This window comes from Chelonia mydas, chromosome 1, assembly GCF_015237465.2.
Source record: "Chelonia mydas isolate rCheMyd1 chromosome 1, rCheMyd1.pri.v2, whole genome shotgun sequence".
NCBI lineage: Eukaryota > Metazoa > Chordata > Testudines > Cheloniidae > Chelonia > Chelonia mydas.
The window spans coordinates 194282406-194305225 of NC_057849.1; the positions used below are offsets into that span (position 1 = coordinate 194282406).

The 22820-nt window shown below is 42.0% G+C and overlaps 2 protein-coding genes across 9 annotated transcripts in view; one reads left to right on the plus strand and one right to left on the minus strand.

Moving 5' to 3' along the window:
* Positions 1 to 3015: 3015 nt before the first annotated feature.
* LOC114019908 lies at positions 3016 to 19107 on the plus strand. Of its 4 annotated transcripts, none has more exons than XM_037908429.2 (9): positions 3016 to 3137; positions 5224 to 5903; positions 9673 to 9778; positions 11212 to 11330; positions 13806 to 13907; positions 14977 to 15203; positions 16509 to 16572; positions 17293 to 17355; positions 17985 to 19107. In XM_037908429.2, exons 2-9 carry the CDS (start codon positions 5226 to 5228, stop codon positions 18180 to 18182), a joined length of 1557 nt encoding a protein of 518 aa, XP_037764357.1. In that variant the 5' UTR covers positions 3016 to 3137; positions 5224 to 5225; the 3' UTR covers positions 18183 to 19107. The 4 variants fall into 4 exon arrangements, with proteins under 4 accessions (XP_037764357.1, XP_037764352.1, XP_027679852.2 ...); XM_037908424.2 differs by lacking the exon at positions 3016 to 3137 and adding an exon at positions 3509 to 3665; XM_027824051.3 differs by lacking the exon at positions 3016 to 3137 and adding an exon at positions 3716 to 4285.
* Positions 6468 to 22820, minus strand: part of DCBLD2 (discoidin, CUB and LCCL domain containing 2) — a 73752-nt gene continuing 57399 nt past the window's right edge. For 3 of the 5 annotated variants that reach the window (XM_037908392.2, XM_037908398.2, XM_037908407.2), the window contains exon 15: positions 18802 to 21314. In XM_037908392.2, coding sequence (XP_037764320.1) covers positions 20905 to 21314 — 410 coding nt within the window. In that variant the 3' untranslated portion in view covers positions 18802 to 20904. Of the gene's footprint in view, positions 7082 to 18801; positions 21315 to 22820 lie in introns of those variants that run through there. The other 2 variants (XM_043538606.1, XM_043538605.1) reach the window with 2 other exon arrangements.

Genomic DNA, 22820 nt, shown 5'->3' on the forward strand with positions numbered 1-22820 from the left:
ATATTAACTGAAGCATGAATTACAGGACTTTTCAATAGCACTTGGGTTATAGTATTTGCCAAGTCCCTTTCAGGCTTTTTAGTTTCATTACTAATGCAGATACGTCCAACATCTGTTTGCCTTGGTTAGTTTTTCTCTGTTGCAAACACACACATTTGCTTAAATCATCTGGGCCAAAAATAAAAGAAGGATGAATGATTGTGATAGGTCTATGATCTGTAGTAACTGAAAGAAATAATTATACACTGTAGCTATTTTATACAAGTAGCTCTGTAGCATGGAGATTATTATTAGTAATACATATAGTGCAATAAATTGTAACGATGCATTGCAGTGTAAAACACATTTCTTGCCTCTGAAAAATCAAAGTAAAACCATAGTGTTGCCAGCCTAGCATGAACTGTTTGAACCACTCTGTTTTTAAACAGGATTTTCAGACAAGTTCCATTACTTGCAATTGGGGCATCAGTGGTATATTTCCTTTTGAGTCAATATTAAATCCCTACCTTGGCATAGTGTTAGAGACACAGTGCTGTTGGGACCAATTCTTGACCTCCACAGTCATTAAAAATCTCATGGCACATTTTCGAAGACTAGCTGACTGCAGTGTCCTGGCCAAATTCAAATTTGGATAGTTGTATTATGTCTGCCTAAATCCCCCATCAGTTTCAGCTGGATATGGTATTTGTCCTCACTCACTGTCAATACTGGTTCTCCACTTGTGAGGTAACTCCCTTCTTTTCATGTGTCATTATATAATGCCTGCATCTGTAATTTTCACTCCATGCATCTGAAGAAGTGGTTTCTTACCCACAAAAGCTTATGCCCAAATAAATCTTTTAGTCTTTAAGGTGCCACCGGACTCCTTGTTGTTTTTGCTAAGATGTTGTGTAATGTTACTGTGTGTTGGGAAAGAACTGTCCCATTTTACCTCAGAGGTGGCTGCCTTTGGTGGGTAAAGTGGTTCAGTCTGTAAAGGGTGTTGGGTATGAAAGATATTCGACAAATTTTAGTCATCATAACAATCTGGGTAATTATAATGTTAGATATTGATAGTTCCTTTCCTTCTTGACTCTACGTTTCTTGTCGACATGCCATTCTCCCTATGATTCTTTCACAATACACAGTCACTAGCGCGAGGATAGTACCAGGGATTCACATTGCTGTTACTTGAGAACTGCCATGAACTTTTAACCGAATCCCAAACACTTGATGCACTGATTAGAATAGTAGAGTTAACAAAGCAGTTTCTTCTTACATGGAGGAGTCATCAACAGAACAAGTGTCTTTGGATAGTTCAGTTTGACAGATGGTTTCAATACAAGACTCTGATTTTTCACAGTAGCTTTTAATTGTTTTCAGTCTGAAAGCCGTAAAAGTCTAACAGATGCTGAAGACTTGATGGTTATACATTTTTATTCAGAGGTTTGATGGTTGAAATACTGTGTATAACAAAACGACAAATTTTCACCCAATTATGGTTTTTGTTTTTTTGTGTAGATAGGGAGGGCTATTCAGAAGAGTAGCTGGCTGTACAGGTATTTTGAGGCTTATGCGGGGAACTCCCAGTTTTGCTTAGTTTGTTCCAGGTTTGCCTGTTAAGAATTCCTGTGTGAAAAGGGATGCTGTCACTGAGGGGAAGAAGGTGGTCTTGAAGTAGTCATCTGTGGTTGATGAAGAAGCTCATTCTGCATACATGAGTGTTTAGGGCCTGAGGCAGGAATTTCATGGAGAGATGAGCTGTTTCTCCCCTCTTCTCTCAGTGGCAGATTAGGCTGGCTCCTAGCAGTTCTAGCTAGGGTAGGCTGGGAACATAAGACTATCATGGCAGACCTACTTGTAGTCTTCACTTCTGGTATCGACTTATAGGAAATAGGTGGTGAATGCAGTACTGAAACAATACCTCAATTTGGCCCTAGGAGACGCTGTGCTTCTGCAGGTGCCATCTTTCATGGGAAGTACAAGTGGAAAATCTGAGTACTAGTCATGTGGTGTCTCAATAAAATTAGATTTGTATTTCCTACATTTTTCCCATCATCCGGATCCTTTGCCATCCTCCTGCACATTTGAGGAAAGTCATGTGCCCTTTCTTTTTGTTTGGTCATCTTGTCTATGTAGACATTTATATTATTGTACTCACTTTAGTATCTGAATTCTTTAACCAGCATTTGGAAAGATTTCAGCTCTAAAAATCTGCTAATGATCCTGCAGAGCAAATCCTGCAGTGATTTTTTGACTCAGTTAATTTTTTATTCATCCTAAGGATAAGTACATGACACAAAAAATGAAGGGTAGACATATGCAGGTGCAGGGTATTGCAGGGTAGACATATGCTTAGGTGCCCTCTGTTTAGCCCTTATTAGTGCTTCAATGTTTTGCAGTCAGTGCTAGAAATGGTGTCACTACTGTTTTTTCAGAGGTTATGATTTGAAAATGGAGCGTGACTGATCCGTCAGAGCTGACAAAGTATGGCACTTGTATGAGGTGGAATTGAAATAGTTTGTGCATTTTGTTAGCATCGTGTATCTTTTATTGGAATGAAGAGATTGTATTGACACTATAGATTATTAACCTGGGCCTGATTTGGCTCTCATTTACATTGGTGTAATTCAGGTCACTTGCTTCAGATTTACACTGTTGTGAATTTGATCCAAACTGATTCCATTTCATCCCTTACAGTTTATCAGGATGTGAGTGTTCATGATTCTCCAGTTACAGTGACTGTCTCTGAAAATACAGGACAGAGAATTCTCCGCTCCCCTTCCTCAAGGGCCTGGACTGCACACCCAGCCTAGAAGATGGTTTGTGTGACCCAGGGCCGGGGGGCGTTTACAAGGAGCCCTGCTGGCACAAGGGCCGCAGTAGCTTTCCCCTCCCTGCCCTTTCTGAGTCAGACGCCAGCAGCGCTCTCGGCGTTGGCAACGCGCCGCGCGTGCCCGCAAACGAGCACGCCCGGTGGGCGTGGATGGCTGCTCGCCCCTGATTGGCTGGCGAGGTAGCCAGTCAAGGGGCCTGGAGCAGCAGGCCAATCGGCTGGCGCTGGTCGTTCCGCCCAATGAGAACCCGAGGAGCGGCGGTTTGAAGAGCGGCGGGCGCTGCGGCAGGAACGGTTACAAGGCCCGGGCCGCCCGCAGCGGGTAAGGTGCGGGGCGGTGGCCAGCCAACGCTGGGGGTGTCCCGCTCCCCCCGACACCCGGGCAGCGGCTCCGGCGCTGGGCCGCGGCGAAGCTGCCCGGGCCTCGTGAGGCAGCCGTTTCCCCCGAGTTCCCTGAATTCGGATTAGGCGCCTCTGTGTAGACTCGCGCTGGGGTGGAACTGGTTCTGTCGGGTCACGGGGTGCTCGGGGGTGGGCTGCAGCAGCGGGGCGGGACCTCGGGGCCTGGCAGTGACCGCGGCCCCCCAGCGGCCCTGCCGGGAGGTTGGGTCCAGACCCCGCCCGCCCGCCGGGGTTCCAGAGCCTGAGGCCCGAGGGGCCGGGGGTGCCCGGGCGGGCGCGGCAGGGGCAGGCCCCGGGCGGGACACCCCGCTGCTGCAGCCAGCAGAGTAGATGGGAGGCGCCGCTGGGGTGCGTAGCGAGCCCCGTAGGGGACTTGCTGTCCACACCGCTGTTTCCAGCCGTGCTTGGTGGTGCGCGGGGTGTGCTACACACCACTGCAAGCGTCGAGGTAACTAGGAAGAGGAAGGGACAGGGCCCCGCAGAGCCAGGAGCAGACCCCAGGTCTCCTGAAGCCCAGTCCTGTGCTCTAGCCCCCAGGCTGCATTGCCTCCTTTAATCTCACCTTTAGCTAAATCGATGCAGCTCTGTGTAGGCAAGCCCCCCAGGTTTAACTAAATTAGTTCTAAGCCAGTGCTAAACTGGTTGAGGTTCACCTTTGTTGGGGGCTTGCAGTGGTTTAACAGGACTGATTTAAAATGAATTTTGTTAAACCAGTACAGTTTCTTTCCTATAAAGAAGGCCAAGGATGAGCTGAAGTTAGCACCAAACTAATATATGATTTACCCCGATTTCAAACTCAGCTGGTTCAAGCCCTGGCTTGCCCTTGTCTATTGTTTCAGGATCAGTACTGGAGCAGCTACAGTGATGGCTGCATCAGGGCTATTCCTAAACAGACAAAGCCTGCAGACTTCTGGTGTCTCCACTAGTTAGTTTAGGTAATGGCTGCACTGGAAGCAATTTACACTGGAGGCTGTATCCCTTGTAGTCTCCTATTTCTGGGCCTCCCAACTTTCTGCATCTTTTCCCTTTGGCCTGAAACTCTCATTCACAGTTTAAGCCCAAAGATATGTGAGTTTGATTTTTTTTTTTTTTTTTTTAAACTTCCCTTTCATTTTGGAGGAGGCAGAAATTTTACAGAACCGGCAGGGGGGGACAGACACAAAATATTTGGTTTAAATTTTTTTATTTTAACCCTCAAAGATGCACTCTGGAACTCAGAATTCAAACTTGTCCTGCAGAGTCCTCAGTGATTACAGCCTTTGACATGTCTGGAGTAAAATGTTGCATTGGTCATGGCAGTTGCCTGTTGTAATTCTTTGCAATGTTACTTGCTCTGGCAGAGAATCCAGGTAGTCTGCAGCTCGGATTTTCTCAGGATCTTCCAAGTGCAATTCTACTTTGAAAACTGACTGTAAAAATGACATCATGAGGTTCCATGTTTAATGACTCTCAGTGACTCAAGCTAAAATGCTCATTTTATGAGCAACATGTTGATTTTTCTAACTACAAGTCCTGCAAATTTATACTGGGGATTTAAAAGCAAAGACAGGTTCTTCCAGATTACCTCAGAGCCAAAATGTTCTTCAATCAGAATATTGGCAATTTTAAATTTAGTATCTGTCATCAAGGCCACAAATCTGTTGATCAGTGAGCCAAAGACAATCCAGCTTTTCCACTATTGTACTGGCTTTGCAGGGCTAACAACGCTATACACTTTAGTCAGTTAAGTAAATAGATTTGATTCTGAATACAAAAGTAGAGCAGAACCGTTGAATAAGTAGGTGGCCTTTTTACAGTATGTTTGCTGAGTAGAACTGTACTTCAGATGGAGTTTTGTCTCAAATTATATGAAAATAATTTTACTTTTTTCTTTCTTGGGATATTATAAAGGAGACTTTTCAGTACTTTGTTATTAATCTTTTGTGTTATGAGGGTTAAAGAAAGTTAATTTTTTTTCTTCACATTTTCCTTTGACTACATGTGACGTTTTTTGCGACTGGGAGAAGACATGGAGACAAGGAAATTAGATGGAAGTTTCTTTAAAACTGCCCTGAATAAAGATGAAGTTGAAAATATTCTCAGTGAAATTAGTAATCTTAAAATGACTGAGAGAGAGAATGGCAAATACCATAAAAAAAATGAAGTCAAATGTGAAAGCCTTTGTTCAGCTCCTCAGAACATTCTGAGTCTTGGTCTGCAAACTCCAAGAACTCCTGCACCAGGGATCCTACAACTATTGCCATCTCAATCATCTGATTTCGTGGGAGAAGAATATTCCTCTTCAAAAAAAATTCCCAAATTAGGAGAATGGAGTATAACAACTTTTAAAGACAATATTATTCCCACAGGGAGACAACTTCCTCGTACCCCATTCTACACAAATCAACAAGGGAAATTGTTACTAGAAGCTTTAAAGGACCATACAGTACTGAATGAGAGACATTCAACAGGTGTAGTTGGACCTAGTCATTCAGAATGTGATACACTTAAGTTACAGATTGCTGATGTGTTGGAGAAACTGTTGAGGGAGGAGACTTCTGTAAAGACTCGTGCCTCAAATGCATGGGTTTACACTAGGAAAAAAGATTCCATTTGCCAGTGTACACAGCAGCCTGACGACAACCACAGCATCTCTGGCAATACAGCCGATGGCAAGGAGGTGGCACCATCTCTAGTTGAGGATGAGGTAGGATGTCTTCTTTCAGGTACTTTAGAGCTGCTATTGTGTCTTGTGCAAATAATGGTCTTATAAAATTATTTACCTGCAGTTTTAACTCTATCATAAACATGCAACTTTGGGGGGTGGAGGGTGAATGGGAATCCAGTAGTTCACAGTGTTTTCAACAGACGTGCCCAAATGTCTGCAGAAACAGTTCCCTTTCCGGTGATCTATGAAGTTTGACTATGTAACACTGAAACCCTACCAGTAATCTTAGTCTTTGCAAATCAACTCTATCAGTGCCAGAGGTTAGTTGTTTTCCTTTGTCTATAAATAAAAACCTGGTGGGAGAAGGTCAGATCAAGATTTTAGAATTAGTAGAAGCACATGGGGCCAGATTATCTAAAGATGCAGATAGGCACCTAGTGGGATTTTCAGAACCTTCTAAAAGCATTAGTTGTCTAACTCCCACTACTTTGTTAAGCACCTTAACCTGCTTAAGAACTTTTGAAAATCCCACATAAAATACCTTTGAGAATCTGGTCCATAGTGACTAGAAACAATCTATTAATTGATTAACTTTGTTTAGTAAATCGGTTTTAAATGCAAATGTGTAAGCAAGTAAGCTTAACACATATAAGGTAGTTTTATTTAATAAAACAATTTAAAAATGCTGTTTACTTGAATTTAACTGAATTTTAATTGAGTTCCAATTTCTAGTCCACAAGCAGCTTGACAGAAACCACTAGTAAAAAAAAATGCTACAAAAGAAACGCATTATTCACCATTTTTAATGTTAAAAATTGTAAATTAATCTGAATAAATGAATGCTGTGCTATATAATGGCTTAAATAAAATGTGTATAGATATAGAGTATCTTCCTGGTTAGCAAGAAGTGCCAAATTTAGAAAGTGAGCTATATTTAGTTGCAAATCAATATCTTTTAATGGTTACCATACAATGAGAATTAACTTTTTCTTCAAGAAAATGACCAAAAAGTACAAATGCACAACTAAATTAACATTTGGTTATTTGAACCACTGTGATTTAAATCGATCCAGCCTGGTTATCAAGATCTTGAAAGACTGAGTCTGATGATTTCATTCTCTTGGTAGTGGTGGCTGTTTTGTTTTAGTACTTGTACCATCCAATCCCTGGTGGAAGTGCTTCTCTGCTGAGAGGTGGAACCACTATGCAGTACACAGCTTCGGGATTTGTGAGATGGTTGAGAAGTTTTCCTATTAATACTCAGCATTGTTGAATATCACTAAAATCTGTAGCACCCATACTTGAAAATAAGGTTATTCTGATTGTTATTCCCCCTTTCTTACCCCAGCTCTAACATCCAGTATTTTCTAGAGCAGTTTATATTCTCTCAAACTCCTAGACTAAATGATTGGTGCTGTATACCATTTTAAAGGTGGGATTACATGATCTCAGATGGGATACATTGTGTTTACCAAGTTCAAGATTCTGAACACTAAAATCAGGTCAGACTTGAAGAGGGGCTGAGGAAAAGGCATAGTGGTATTTTGAATATTAAAATCATACTGTGCTATCTCACAAATTTAAAGGGACATTGGCAACTTGAAAACTGTGTCCAAAAATATTGTACTACTGGAGTAATAAATGACACACTTAAAATTATTATTAATGAAAAATTAGCACAGTGTTTTGTACATTTGACAGCACGTTGTATAGTTTCACTTTTCTTTTGTAGTCATTTTTAATCCCTTATTGAAAATATACTTAAACATAAATATGGAAGCAGAAAAACACCTTTTTAAAAAGTAAAAATCAAAATAATGATTTTAAAAAAATCTCAGCATATATCCTATGTTAGGAACTAGATTTTTTTTTTTTTTTTTTAAATTAGTTACTTTTTGAAAGCAGTCAGGTTGATAGTATTCCTTTTATAAAAGCAAGACTTGGATCTTGACCAAGTTTAACTTTCAATTCCCTACTATTAAAGTGTGCTTATCAGAAAGTTTTAATCCAAAAGCAAGTTGGTTTCAGTAGGCAACTGGCATATTTGAATTCAAAGTCCTGAATGTTTGTAGGGATTGAAATAGAGTTGTAAACATCCCACAGTCTATTGTAACCAAGTATTCCACTTTTAAGTTACAGGATTTACCCTTTTACATTTAGTACAAACTATACGGTTTAACAGGCTACTAACTGTAAGGTGACTGCTAGGATTTGTCACTCGCTCTCCTAGACTTATAGCTAGGAGTAAGAAGAGACTTTTAAATAAAATACTTTAGATTGTGTTTGAAGTCCACACCACAGTTCTTCAGGAGTTTGCATGTTTAGATTCTCAACCTGCATTCAGCTTGTGCAGGCAGATCTTTGTGCCCATGCGGAGGTATAATTACTTAAATAGAGCTTTTTGTGGGCAAATCCTTACATCTGCACAGTGCCCTGTTGAAATCAGTAGGGTTTAAGTATCTGCCTTCATGAATCCAGTTGCAGGACTGGGGCCTATAGTTGTTTAGAAAGTATATGTTATTTTTATAAATGCCTCTAAAACTATTCGGAAAGCCCATGGTAACTTCCCAGATTGTCTTTAAATAGGAGCTCTGTCTTTTTTTAAAAACAAAAATTAAGAATGGTAAACCTCCTAAAGAAAGAATAATTCACTAAGAAAAAGTGATGTTTCCCAGGAATAAACATACTACTAAGGCAGGGGTGGGCAAACTACATTCCGCGGGCTGCATGTGGCCCACTAGCCATTTTAATTCAGTCCTCGAGCTCCCGCTGGGGAGCAGGGTCTAGGCCTTGTCCTGCTCTGGTGCTCCAGAAGGGCAGCAGCGTCAGGGGCTGCACCACACGGCTCCCGGAAGCAGGGGCTTCTGCTCTGCTCGCTTCCCCCGCCCCAAGCACTGCCCCCTTTGGCCGGGGACCGCAGCCAATGGGAGCTGCAGGGGCAATGCTTGCGGACGGGGCAACATGCAGAGCCACCTGGCTGTGCCTCCACATAGGGGCTGGAGAAGAGATATGCCTCTGCTTCCAGGAGCCACTTGAGGTAAGCGCTGCCTGGAGTTTGCACCCCGAGCCTCTCCCCCTACCCCAGCCCTGATCTCCCTCCAAACCTCTCGGTCCCAGCCTGGAGCACCCTCCTACATGCCAAACTCCTCATCCCCATCCCAAACCCCACCCCAGAGTCTGCACCCCCAGCCGGAGTCCCCTCCCGCACCCTGAACTCATTACTGGCCCCACCGCAAGCCTCTACCCCAACCCCAATTTTTTGAGCATTCATGAACTGCCATACAATTTCTATTCCCAGATGTGGCTTCGGGGCAAAAATATGCCCACCCCTGTACTAAGGCATTTATAGCCATTATCTGCTTTCCACAGCCCATTTTGACTAATCTAAGGGCTTGTCTACACATCTGCAGCTGCACTGCTGTAGCACTTCAGTGAAGATAATACCTATGTCAGTGGGAGGGGTTCTCCTATTGGCATAGGTAATCCACCTCCCAAGGAGGCAGTAGCTAGGTTGACAGGAAAATTCTCCCATCAACCTAGTGCTGTCACTTCCGGGGTAAGGTTGGTTTAACTGCATCGCTTAGGGGAATACCAACTTAATTTCTTAGTATAGACCAGGCCTTAGACAGGATGGAGCACTCAGTGTGATAAAACACCTGTATGTTGGATCCCTGTATATAAAACCTGCTCCTGACTTCTATGAATCTGTTCAACAGCCATGCAAAGAAGCTTATATTCTTTATGTATTCTATGAATATTTTGTTTATGGTTTACTAATAGTAAACATTTCTGGGTGTGCCCTTTACAGCAAGAATTACAAGAAAGAGTTGAAGCTCTGGAAGATTCTCCAGTACCAAAGTGTTTCACTACTACTTCAGCAAACAGGAGAAGACTAAGTCAGATACCCGTTCAAGGCAAGTACTGGTTGTATTGTATGTATAGTTATTTCTGTTTAGACACACTTGTCCATTAGTTTGCTAATGCATGTGTTCCTAAATTGTATCACAATTCTCGTGCAAATTTAGGATGGATGTGAAGACCTCAGACTTCAGTAGTGCAATAACTTTCATTTAATTTTTAATAGTGCCTATTTTCATAGCTACAAGCTAACTTTAGACTGTTTCAAAACCCAGGTTACATATGCAACTCTGGGTGAATGAGAGCACTAAATCTGCCTTTCTTGTTACTGTTGTCAGGATACCTTGTTAGAACAAATATTAATACAAAAGAACTAGAACAAACTCAAAACAAAACTAAGCTAAATCAAATCAGTTGACCAAGCGCTGGACTAAGTAAATGACTTTCATTCTCCTTTGCCATTCAGAGGCCTTGTATCTGAATCTCTGTGGGAAAAGTGCTAACATGAAGTCCCCATTTTCTGATTTTAGCTTTTTTTTTTTTTTTTATGTAATGGACCACGCTTCCACAGAAGAGATGCCTTTCCTTCATAGTAGCTGTGTCTAGTGCTTCTTTAATAATGGTAGGCACCAGCTGTGCAGCATCCCACCAAATCGAATGGGGATATGCGCAAACCCATGTATTTTCACATCTTTGTAACACTGTGTATAATAGAAGTTGGAGAATTGATAACAGGAATTCTATCTTCTCTTCTTTCCTCACCCCTTCTTGCCAGTTTCTTCATAATATATTTCTCTTGCTGTCCAGCCTTGTTTAAAATGATTTACAGGTCTTCCAACACTTCCCAAGGAGACAAATCTGCAGCTTTAATAGATTTTGTTATTAGAAGCATTTTCCTGTTTGCAATCTATCTACCTGTCCTTCATTCCATTTATCATGCTAGAGCACATTAACTGTTAAACTTGAAGTTCTGCTTTCTCTCACTCTCAAAAAGTTATGACAGACTGAAAATATTTCTGATCTTGTGGCTTATTGGCCTAAAGGTCTTTAATGATTGTTCTTTGCAGCTTCTAAAAGAGGTGTCTGAGACAGGCAACATACTTTTTATTGTGATTTTAAAGATAGATTAGTGGGATATCTTCATTTAAAATTCCCTTTGCTCTGTTTTTCCGAGTGCCATCCTCTATTGCACCTGATAAGTGATTGGGAAGGAAGTCTTTGCTTTGAAATATTGTATTATGGACTACAAAGCAGACAGCTCCCTTCCTGTTTTTACCATGCTAATAAGTGACTTTTTGCTCACCTAATAATTGTCAGAGCACTTTAAGAGCTAAACCTTATACCTATTGAAGTTGATGCTACTAACTCCCATTCAAGACAGTGGCACCGGATGTGACCTAAGATTTGGGGCATATGCAGATACTTGGCAGTAGTGAGCCTCGATGTCAGCTTCTGGTTCCTTGAGAACTGTTTTTCTGTACGTGACTAGGGTTGAGTGAGATGAATATATCCATGATGATTAACAGAATAAAAGGCTACCAATGCACTAAAGAAGATATGGAATTTCTTCGACACATGAAAAACCAAGAACAAGCACAGAAGTTGAAGGTAAGATGGTCTGTATTTTAGCCTCCATCTTAAAATGTAAGGATCACAAGGATCTGTTTAGTTGTCATTTTTTTTTTTTCTAAATAAACCAGGTAGAGGGCACATGGAACTATTGGTCTCACTGTAATAGTGCACATTTTTTAATCAGAAACCATATTCTAAACCTCTGGTATCACTTTGTTGCCACAAAGTTGTGTTCTTCTCTGAGTGATTGCACATATGCATTCTGCTCTTGGTGTGTTCCCCTGCACAGTCACTGGGAATTTTTCCCTTAGGGTAGCTCAAGTGCCCTCTGCTGCCTCTGTAGTGTTTGTTTTGTCTCTATCCAGTAGCCAGTGGACAGGTAGCTCACAAGACCATGTGTCCTGGTACTAATTTTACTCCTGGGGGAATTCCGCACCACTGTGCAATGTAGAATTTGTGCAAAATTTCATGTTTTCCCCGTAGAATTGGGGCTGCTGGCCGGCCTGGCGAGGATGGATCCTCTGCGTGCTCTGGCTGACCGGCTTGATCCTTGTGGGCCTGGGAGACCTGGCTCTGGCAAAGAGTGAGGAAGGCCAGGGCTGCACCCTGTCCCCCATGGGACAGAGTGCACAGACCAGAGCCTGGGCCTGGGCCCTGGGAGGGGGGGTATGTCTCTGAGCTGGGGGCCCCACACAGCCCTCTCCAGCACCCCCCAACTGGAATTGGGTTGTTGAAGGGATTTCATTAAGTCTCTACTCCTGGGGGGAATCATTTTTGTTGTCTGCACTGTTGACATACTTGCTGACAGGCATTTGAAACAAATTACCGAAATAATTGAAACTGGTGTGATTATATTATGTTACTTTGACAAATAAAATTCTGTGCACAGAATTTTTGAAGTTTTGGCACATAATTCCCTTAGGAGTATGATTTGCCCCCTTTTTAGTAGTCTCAAAAAAGAGGCCAGAGATTAAATGGGCACCCTTTTATACCCCATGCTGATCCATGTGTCAGAACTGAAGCAAATTAGCAGGGCAATTGGGGAAGCTTGTACTGCTGGTGCTCCATCTGTAATGGAGGTCTCCAGGGCAGTCAGTCTGGTGAGAGAATAAGTTTGGGAAAGAGCGAAAGCAACTAACTGGTTCTAAACTGCTTGATCAATGTCTGCAGGGTTGAGGTTATGGTAAGAGTATGAACCTACTGGCTTAGTATGGTCATAACTAGGGACAGTGTTTTCTGGAAATTGCTGCTGTTCCTGCGTTTTTTCCGAAATGACTCTTCATTTCTAGAATCGCTGATCAGAGGGTGCTAGGGCACGCAGGGTCACCGCTCCACCCCCTTCCAGATTTCTGCCTGGAGACACCTGGCTCATCCACAAGGCATAGGGAAGAGCCTGGGATAGTTCTGACACATGGGTGGGGCATGCATGGTTATGTGCCTACCCCCCCAATTTCTGCCTAGAGACACTTAACTCATCCCCAGGGCAGAGGCTGGGGGCTGGCTGCTGGCTGCTGTTGAGCCTTGCTTTCAACTTCTCCCTCCTCACACAGTCCTGGGCTTGGCAAAACCGCTGCAGAGCTTCTTGACAGCGGGGCACCTGGCTCCCTCGCCACGCTGCAGAGCAGACGGTGCTCACGCCTGCTCTTGGGAGCATCCACAGCACCTCTCCCCTGGCACGTAGCTGGCTCCTACCCCTCTTCCCAGCACACAGCTGGCTCTAGGTTTTCAGTGCCCAGCATCTGTTGTCCACCTCTCCTGCACAGCTGACTCCTGCTCCCTTCCCCCAGCACACAGCTGGCCTGGCTCCAGCCCTCAGTACCCAGTGTCTGTCTCCCACCTCCTCTGCATACAGCTGGCCTGGCTCTAGCGCTCAGTATCTGTCCCCCACTTCCCCTGCACAGCTGGCTGTAGCCCTCAGTATTACAATATAAAACACTCTTTTTTGTATGAATATAATGCATATCAAAAATTTCCAAAATATACGGCTTTGAAAATCTGAAATTACTTGTTTTGATTGCTGGAGAACCCTGGCCCTGGTCATAACTCTGCTAACAGTTAGCATATTACCCACAATCACACAGACTAGTCCCTGTAACATTTTGGTTTAAATAATTTGGAGTACCTTGCCAACTAATTTCCTATTGAAATCACTTGGGAACCTAATGGCCTGAAAAGCTGCAAGGCTGGAATAGATTTGGAAGGGTCCTATAGTGTTTGTACAGTAACACAAAAATAAAGCTTATAATTTACATATCTTAATAAAAACAGATATTGGCCATCCTAGGGTGAGATATGTTGATGATGAAGAATAGCTCTATAAATGTGTATAACAATATAAGCAAAGTCATGTGCAATACTGACTGGTGAGGAACCAGCTCCAATAGTTGCTCTATTTTTGCATGGTCCGCGTTTTTAAAAAATAATTTTTCATGAGCTGGAAATGCTTCGTATTTTTATATAGTACTTAAAGAACCTGTGCGTGAGATACTAAGATGAAAACTTCTTTTACAGGCAAAATATTTACATCTACAAAAGGAACTAACCAGCATGATTCAGACAAAGGAGCTGCTGCTAGCACAGCGAGAGAAAGTGCAAAAAGAGATTGTACAAATGGTAATTGGCTCACAACGTATAAACTACAATGCAAGATTAATGCTGCCAATTTTTTTGTTTCTTTTCTTCACTTCAAGTAATAGTTTTTATATTGACTAGATAGGCCTTGTGGTTTAATGTTCTGTATTCCCAGAATATCTTGCTGTGTGTGCAGGGGGTGGGAGTTTCTTGTGGTACTAAACAGCAACCTATAGAAAATGACCAACAGCACTGACAGTTCTCTGGAGAGCGTTATGATTCAGGGACCCTAGAAGTAGTTGTGGCTGCGAGTGCGGGTGGCTTAAAGGATACGAAGAATTCTTGTGTGGGTGTGCTGTGATCTTTGTATTTCATAAGTTATACAGCATCATGTTGGATCAGAACTTAGATATGGGAAGTCTTCTAGAAATACCCAGATGATGCAGGAAGTAATGTTACTGATTCAGAAGTGGCAGTCTTCTTCTGAATTGGTTGCTATTGAACCAATGACAAAGCATGGTACTAGAGACCTTTATGCTGCTGGAGATGCTGCTTTTCAGATGAGACATTATAACAAAGACCTGACCGTTTGTGGTCATTAAATCTTCAGACTCTCTTTACACCAGTAGGAGTCTTAGCTTCGTGTCCTGAGCAAGTTCTAATTTTAGTAACTTTCCCTAAACAGTTAAGAAGTGCTGCTGTTAAACTGGTGCAATGTTCCACTCCAGAGGTGGGCGAGGAGCTATACAGCCTTCGCCTACTTCACAAAAGTGGCATGAGGCTTTAGCTAATTAACATCTATAAAGCATTTTGTGTAAAAAAATCCTGCTAATTATTTGTTCTTAATGTATCTTGGTAAATCAGGTAAGATTGTGTACAGTAACACAAAACATCTGTTTGAGTTTACCTACGCGGTTATGAAACAAGCCTACATAATGGCTTGGATTAGACCTATTAGTACCAGTTTTCCTGGAGTGTTTTACTCTACTAGTATTTTTTAACCAAGAATGTATATCTGTATTCTAACATGAAACCTGTTGACTTGTGCAATAACTTTCCATCTGATTTTTTTTGCTGTTAATGAAACACTGACTTTCTGCCTTCACTTCAGAAAACGTCTTATGATAGAACAGTCCAACTTGCAAGAGCCGTCCTGGGAAAGGAAATGGATCCTGCCGCTGTCGAAGCGTTACCGTCAAAAGCTGTGCTTGGGCAGCTGAACCCTGTGAAACTGCAGCATGTCCAGCAGCAAGAGAAGGCTGAACTTCAGGCACTTACAAAAGAGCTAAAGAGGTTAAAACATTCCATTGCCCAACCGCCTCAGAAACAGGGAATAAGGTAATTCTCTAAACCTGTTGGTTTCCTCTGAGGGGGGTGGAATCTTTTTAACTGCAACTTTGTGCTGTATAAACACAACATGACTAGAGTAGGACTGTGGCATAATGGTAGGCTGAAACTTAAGCTACAGCTCCCCCCCGCCCCGCATTTGAGGACTGGGAAGCTTAACATAAGAACAGCCAGAGTAGGTCAGACCAAAGGTCCATCTAGCCCAGTACTCTGTCTTCCGACAGTGGCCAATGCCAGGTGCCCCAGAGGGAATGAGCAGAACAGGTAATCCTCAAGTGATCTGTTCCCAGCTTCTGGCAAACAGAGGCTAGGGACACCATCCTGGCTAATAGCCATTGATGGACTTCTCCTCCATGAATATATCTAGTTCTTTTTTGAACCCTGTTATAGTCGTGGCCTTCACAAAATCCTCTGTCAGGGAGTTCCACAGACTGACTGACTGCACTGTGTGAAGAAATAGTTCCTTTTGCATAATCTCCATATTGAATTGATGTCTGAATGCTGGATTCCAGTTAACAGTCCTAACATCTTGTCCATTCAGCAGGGGGGAGGAGTTTAACAGCTATTAGTGTATGCTTTATACTGGAAGATAGGAAATGTCACAAGGCTGTATTTGTTTGGTTTTTTTAAAACGGTGTTTCTTTTTTGTCACAGATACAAAACGTTAGGGGCCAAATTGTAGATGCAAGCAAGTTGCTGCATACAACTCCCATTGATTTCACTGTGCCTGTCTCAGAAGAGGTTGCCCAGTTGTTGAGCTCTTGGAATGCCGAATAACTGTATGCTCAGTTAATGTGCATATTCAAGCAGTGCTCCCAAGGCTCAGCACAGAGTTGAATGGCATTGCATTTACTTAGACTTTTGTCAGTAACTCAGAGTTCCATGTCCAGTGCTAATTGGAATTACACCTGCTATTTAAAAGTGAACATGATCCTTATGCATAACTCCCGTTGACAGTGGTGGCAAGCATGCAGGGTCTGGTTGAGCATACTGACTGTACTAAATGGCCTTTGAACCTTATCTAAGAAGCAGTTTGCCTGTTCTTATAGCTGCTGGTTAAGATGCATTGATTTCGTTGTGGCTTAAAACCACTGATATTCTTGGATCAACCCAAAAAAAAACTAATTCACTTCTCTAAAGGGTTTAGCGTAAGCTCATGTTCATTTAAGAATTTGTATTGTACTAAATCATTCCCTTGTCCTCCTGCCTGTCAACACCAATTTATTTAGAAGGCTGTAATTCCATAAAGGGGTTCTGATAATCAGAAATCGGGAGCATAATGTGTTTGTCTTCCAGGCTGGAAAGAGAGTCTTGTAAACAACGGATACAGGAAATGGAACGTAGAGTACAGCAAGCACAAGTAAGTTCTGTTATCTTACTGCCTATAAGCCATCTTGGACAACCACTCCTCAAGTCCAGTGTATGGAACGGTTTTGGGTGTTCGATGATGAGGGGGCAGTGGGAGTGCAGAAACAAGTGGGTTACTGTACTTAGCGGTGGCATGATAGAAGGTGCAAGGATTGAAGACCTGTTTCTCCACTCACTATTCCAAAGCTTGCATGTTAAGACTACTGCCCTTTGTAAGGGATGATGGTAAAACTGCTTGGTAGAGGCTGTGCAAGTCCTTTACACAGCTTTCAAGAATTTTCTAGTTTAAAAATAAATCTGATCCTATTTGGGTAGCTCAGATGAAGCTGCAGCCGAGAACTTTGAGGCTGACAAAGTTATGGATTGGTAGCATTTTTTCTTCTGCATGAAAAACCTTTTCACTCATCTCTAGAGAGGAGTAATATAGTGGTGCAGATCATTTGTGGCCTGGGACTACACTGTAAGCACTACTATTTGCTTTTCAGTGACTGCAGAAGGTACCAAGAAAACTGTGTGTACAGCATGGCTTTTCCATCCCTCTACAGGCAGTGGGGTGTGGATATTTGAAATTCCAATAACAGCTGGATGCTTCCTTTCAAAACTCCTTTTGGTATTTAATCTGTAGAAATGCTGGTATGTTTCTGCCCCACACTGTCAATGGGATTATCCACCTACAGTGTACTTGAGAACTGTTATTTTTATTTTCTACCAGGAAGATGTGGAGAATCTGAAATGCAAAGTTGAAGCAGCACAGTCAAAACTAGCAGAAGTTCAGGTCAGTCACAGGCATAAGGGTGCAATGTTTTGGTGAAGGCGGAGTAGTAAAGAACGCGCATAGCATCCCACAACCACTGGAAATCAAAGTCTGTTCTCATGGGTCAGTGGCCTACACTGCAAGGTGAATGCTATGCAAATACATTTTTTAGGGTGAACTCCATGTGCTCAGATACCAGTGTGGTGGATGCAGTAATAGTCTGAGCTTTTCTATTATTTTGCTGTGCATGTCACCTGGCAGGCTATTCCCTTGGGACTTTTTCAGTGATCCTAGACCAGATGTATATTGATCAACCTTTGCTTGAGATAAGATTAGCAGTGGCAGTACTAGCTAATATCCCCACTATAAGAGAATAGTGATGCAAAGTCATTGTTAACTGCGAGGATGATTGCTTTGGTGTGGCAGAAGGCTCTGGCTCATCAAGTAAAGGATTGAGGCTAGGTTGTAGGATTACTAACATTAGCATCCTGGACCAGTTGTCTCACTTCACAAAGGAAATCCTCTGATTAACTGTCAGATTACCTTGGTTAAGTAAAGTATGAGTCATGTCTGCTCCCTGAGAGAAGGCTCTGAAATACCAAATATGAACAATATAGACTCTGCGCATCTAATATGTATTCTCCTTTTAGGAACACCTGTGTAATACAAGAGTTGAAATAGAGAAGTGGCACTTGTTGAAAGAGAAGACACCTGTTTCTCAGCCACTGGAGAATGCCCAAGATTCTGACAATGATTATCTTAAGAGAAGACTTAACAGAATCTTGCGAAGAACAGATATCTTTTTAGAAAGGGAAAAAATAATTGAAAGACTTAATCTTTCACAATGAGTATGCCCAACAAATGCTTAAGATGCAGCCAGAATCATGAGGCTAAAATTTGTGGTTAATGGCTGTGTATGTGAAAGTTGATTTTTCAATCACAATGTAAATACAGGTTTGTTCTTTTCAAGTAAGGAAACTCTAAGCTACTCAAACCAATCATAGTGATCTAGGAGGAGTCATCAGGAATTTTGCACCCTGGAAGGAATCGCTTAAGGTCAGTGTTTAAAAGAATAAATTAAAGTTATTTATTAGCGCTTTCTTAGGCTAGGAATTAATTTTAGATGGCAACTATAATAATCCTGGGTGTCACAAGCCTTTCCCCTAAATTGTTTTAAAGCAGGATAAATGAAGTTAGTGGAAACACAATTTCTATTAGAGAAAAGTGAGTTTGTCTTCATGTCCCCTGGTACCAGCCCTCTCTTGTTAAATGTATCATGAAAGAACTAGATTCACCAAAAAGTTAATACATGTCCCAATAGCATCCTTGACTCCTACAAAGAATGGAGGAAAGAGGAGCTGTAGGCCAGAAATAGTGTAATGACTCCACCATCAGTATGCAAGACATTCTAGTTTTAGACTGCTATAGGATGTGTATCCTTAAGAGTTCTACACAGTCATTCCTGAACATGATACATATGTACAATTTATTCAAAATACATAAAAATCTCACTATTTATACAATCTAAAGTCTAGCAATATATACAAATACAGAGTAACTACAGTACAGGCTGAGGTAAGACAGTACATTCTGGGAGAATAGCCAGTTTCATACCAAACAAAATACTACAATGATTTTTGTATCCATTATAGTGTACCTCTGGTTTTACTGTACATGAGACAATGCCACATGTAGTTATGCATCTTACAGTACAGGCCATTAGCTCAAGTTTGGCTAAAATAAACATTTTTATCTTGTAAGATGCATAGAGTATAAACTAAGCTTTGGTAAACCTGGAAAGAAAATTATATTTTGGTGTTTTTCTACTGAAATTCTGATCTGCCTTAAAAACAAGTGAATTAATTCAAAGCCACTCATTTATGTGCTATGGCTGGGGTACAGAGAGACCCTGCTTTCATACTGCAGCTGGTTACTTTAAAAAAACAGTGACAATTTATTTCAAAGCATGGATGTGCATACATTGCCCTTAGGTAGCACAACAATTTTTTTTTTATCCAGAAGAGTAAGTTTGTCAGATCCAGAGTCTCCAAATAAATACATTTAGGAAAATACCACAGATGGAATCCTTCCATTAAACAGCCTAGTAAGTGAAACTTTTATCAGAAGGCTGAGACTTAAAATATTCACATTTAGAGACCAATCCTACAAAACTCTAGTTGCATGAGTAAGAGTTTGCAGGATCAGGCCTTAAAACACAGTGTACGTAATTCGTCCTTAGTACCAGGAGAAAAATAAGTTATGTATCACATTGTTGTAAAAACTAAATATCAAGGCAGACTAAATTTGCAGCAAGAATGGGATTGGCACAGTCGTCATATTTAGCTGTTATACAGGCCTTGGACAAACAACAAGGCTCATTTGAATCATGTGTCAATAGAAAAGTCCATAAAACTGGGCATGCAAGGATATCACATTTATAAATCCTCTCAAATTTCACTTTCCCTATTTGTTTAGTCAAAACAAGCTGTGCTTTGGTAGTGTTTTTTTTAAACAAACAAGGCTAGACTAATATGAAATTCAGCACAGCTTTAATTCTAAAATAAAAATACTGCAGGGAAAGTTGAAACAATCAAGTATATGATGAATCCAATGGGTTATATAGTGGCTTCTAAGCGGTTGCACACTTTGTTCATCTCTAGAATGAAGGGTGAAAATAACAGTCAGTCTAGAGGACCAAATTTTCAAATGCACCTACAGTACCCTGAAGTGTTTGTGCACAAGCTCAAAAACCTGTCCCTTAAAAGCTCTCAGCAGTACTTGCCTACTCATTTAAAAGTCACTCTTCTAATTTCCTCAAAGAATGACCAAGTTGCCAGCCACACTGGGAACCTCAGAGGATTATTCAGTAGTCTCACTTACAAGGGATAAACTCCCACGTAACTATTGTTAAGAGTCTGACTGTACAGAGGAAATTATCCCTAGATTAGGTGATCTTGATGGTCCCTTCTGACCTTAAAGTCCATGAGATGGTGGGGTTTTTTAAAGGAAGCTAAAAACAGTAGAAAAATTAACTCTGGATTGCTGATCTTGCTTCCAATTAAGTCACTGGGAGTTTTGTCCTAGAGTTCAGTTACAGCAGTCCCAGAAACATTAAGAGTTTTTGAAGTTCTCTTTGGGGAAAGCTAGATGTTGGGTGCAACTGAGGGCTTGAATTTCAGGAACAGTACCTTCAGCAAGGTCTAAATTATTGGCTCTCAGGCTATAGAACTGTATCATTCTTCTCCATGCACCATGACAATCTTTTCAATCAATCACTGAAGTTCATCTTAGGGAGCTCCTCTATCTGATGTACAATAGTAAACTGGGTGTCCATGATTTCTGAACAGCAAGTAAATCATATGTATATACCCTCAAAGAAATGGCAGGATTGTTAGTTTCCTGGACCTCCGCTATCACATTTTTGTGCAACTCCATGTTACAACAACTTACAATACAAAAAAAATTCAATGGGATTCAAAACGGACATTTTAATATAGTCACCTTCAAATAATTTTGTTTTAAGAACTCACATTTGCTACCCCCTAGCTCATTCATGACTTACCTCAGTTTTCAACTTCCTGTGAAATGTGGCATGCTCTGTGGTACCTGATACACCAGTTCAGGCATCCCCTTTGGTGTATCATACAGTGCACGTGCAGATGATGAGCTATCTGTCCTAGCTAAGAGTTTATTGCAAGTTCCCACTGTGGGAGGGGCTTGGTTCCCTGTAGCCTTGAAAGTAGAAATAGAAGAGACACCAAGAGGTGCGGTGGGATGACCTGACATGTCCATGATTATTGGGGTTGCATATTCTGGTCCAGTAACAGGTAATGGTTCAGCGTAAGCATGATAAACTTCTTGTACAGGTGAGTTGTAAGGATCCACATCAGCATAGCTTGCTTCTTTTCCTTCTTCTGGTTTAAAGGTTGATCTCTGATGAAGTGTGCCAACGATTCCCCCTACCAGCGGTTGAGCATACTCTGTGCAATGTCCCAAAAAAGAAAATTTTACAGATGGGAAAATTTTTTTTACTCTAATATGGTGGCATTGTGTTAAAAAGAAAAGCCCTCATTAGGGACACTGGAATTACCACACAGCATCAAGCCAATGGTCCATTAGTCCAGTATCTTTTCTCTGCCAGTGCCAAATATTTCAGAGGAAGGTGCAAGAAACCCAGCAGTAGACCATTATTATAGTCTGAGTCAATACCTATAGTTAAGCTTGACAGACACTTCAATTGCTTGGGCTGAAAATTTACCATGCTGGCTGTCTGCCCAGCAGATCTGAGTTTCAGTGAAAACTGTTTAAGATGGGAACAAGGGTCTGTGCCCACTAGAGCACACTACAGAACCTGGAATTAAACCCAGGATTCCCAAATATCTACGAAACCCACCTCACTCGTTCTCCTCTAGGGCTGGTCCACAAAGAGGAGGGAACCTTATACTGTTAACAGCCACTCTGTTTAGCAGAGGTCTGTGCTGTGGAGGTAGGGGTTAATATGATTCCACAAGATGGAATTTGTTTTTTCAGTTTGCCTATTGTAACAAGATGGGTCCTGTGCTTTCTGGCGGATTTGCTCGCCTCAGAGGTTCACAGCTGCCCTCATCACTGGCCAGCATGGGGAAAACGAAGAACAATTTCTGTTGTCCCACCTTGGGGACAGGCCAGATCCCTTTCCAAATTAGACCGTCCCTTCTGGTGTTGCACACAGACCAGGTCAGTTCCGTTCCTCCTGTGTCCGATCAGGAGTTGAGGGAGATGGGGGGAACCCAGGCCCGCCCTCTACACCAGGTTCCAGCCCAGGGCCCTGTGGATAACGGCTGTCTCCTGTATCAGCTGCGTGACAGCTACATCTCCCTGGGCTACTTCCCCATGGCCTCCTCGCTGCAGGATCTTCCTCCAGCAGCAGCATGCCCTCTACTAACTGAAATGAGGTCCTTTTTAAACCAGGTGTCCTGATTAGCCTGCCAGCCATAACTGATTCTAGTAAATTCTTAATTGGTTCCAGCAGGTTCCTGATTGCTCTGGTCACTCAGGGAACAGAAAACTAGTCATCCAGTGGCCAGTATATTTGCCTTCTATCAGACTGCAGTACCCTGGTGCTGCTACAACTCTGACAGGAGGGCTTCTCCCATCAGAGTAGTTAATCCACCTCCATAAGAGGCGGTAGCTATGTCAAGGAAAGAAGCTCTCCCCTCAACATAGTACTATCTACGCCAGCAATTAGGTCAGTATAAATGCATCGCACAGGGGTGTGTATTTTTCACACCCCTAAGTGACATAGTTATACAAGTTTATAGTGTAGACCTGACCTTAGGAAGTTACACACAACACTAAGGTTGCAAAATCAAACACTCAAAAATTAGGATATGCCAGAGGAACCTTTATAATCTGAATAACTATGAGAAGACAGAACAGGTAGGGAGGAAAGGAGGAATATACCAAAGTCAAGTCTTTTGCTCGCTCTCTCTCTCTCCAGCACAAAT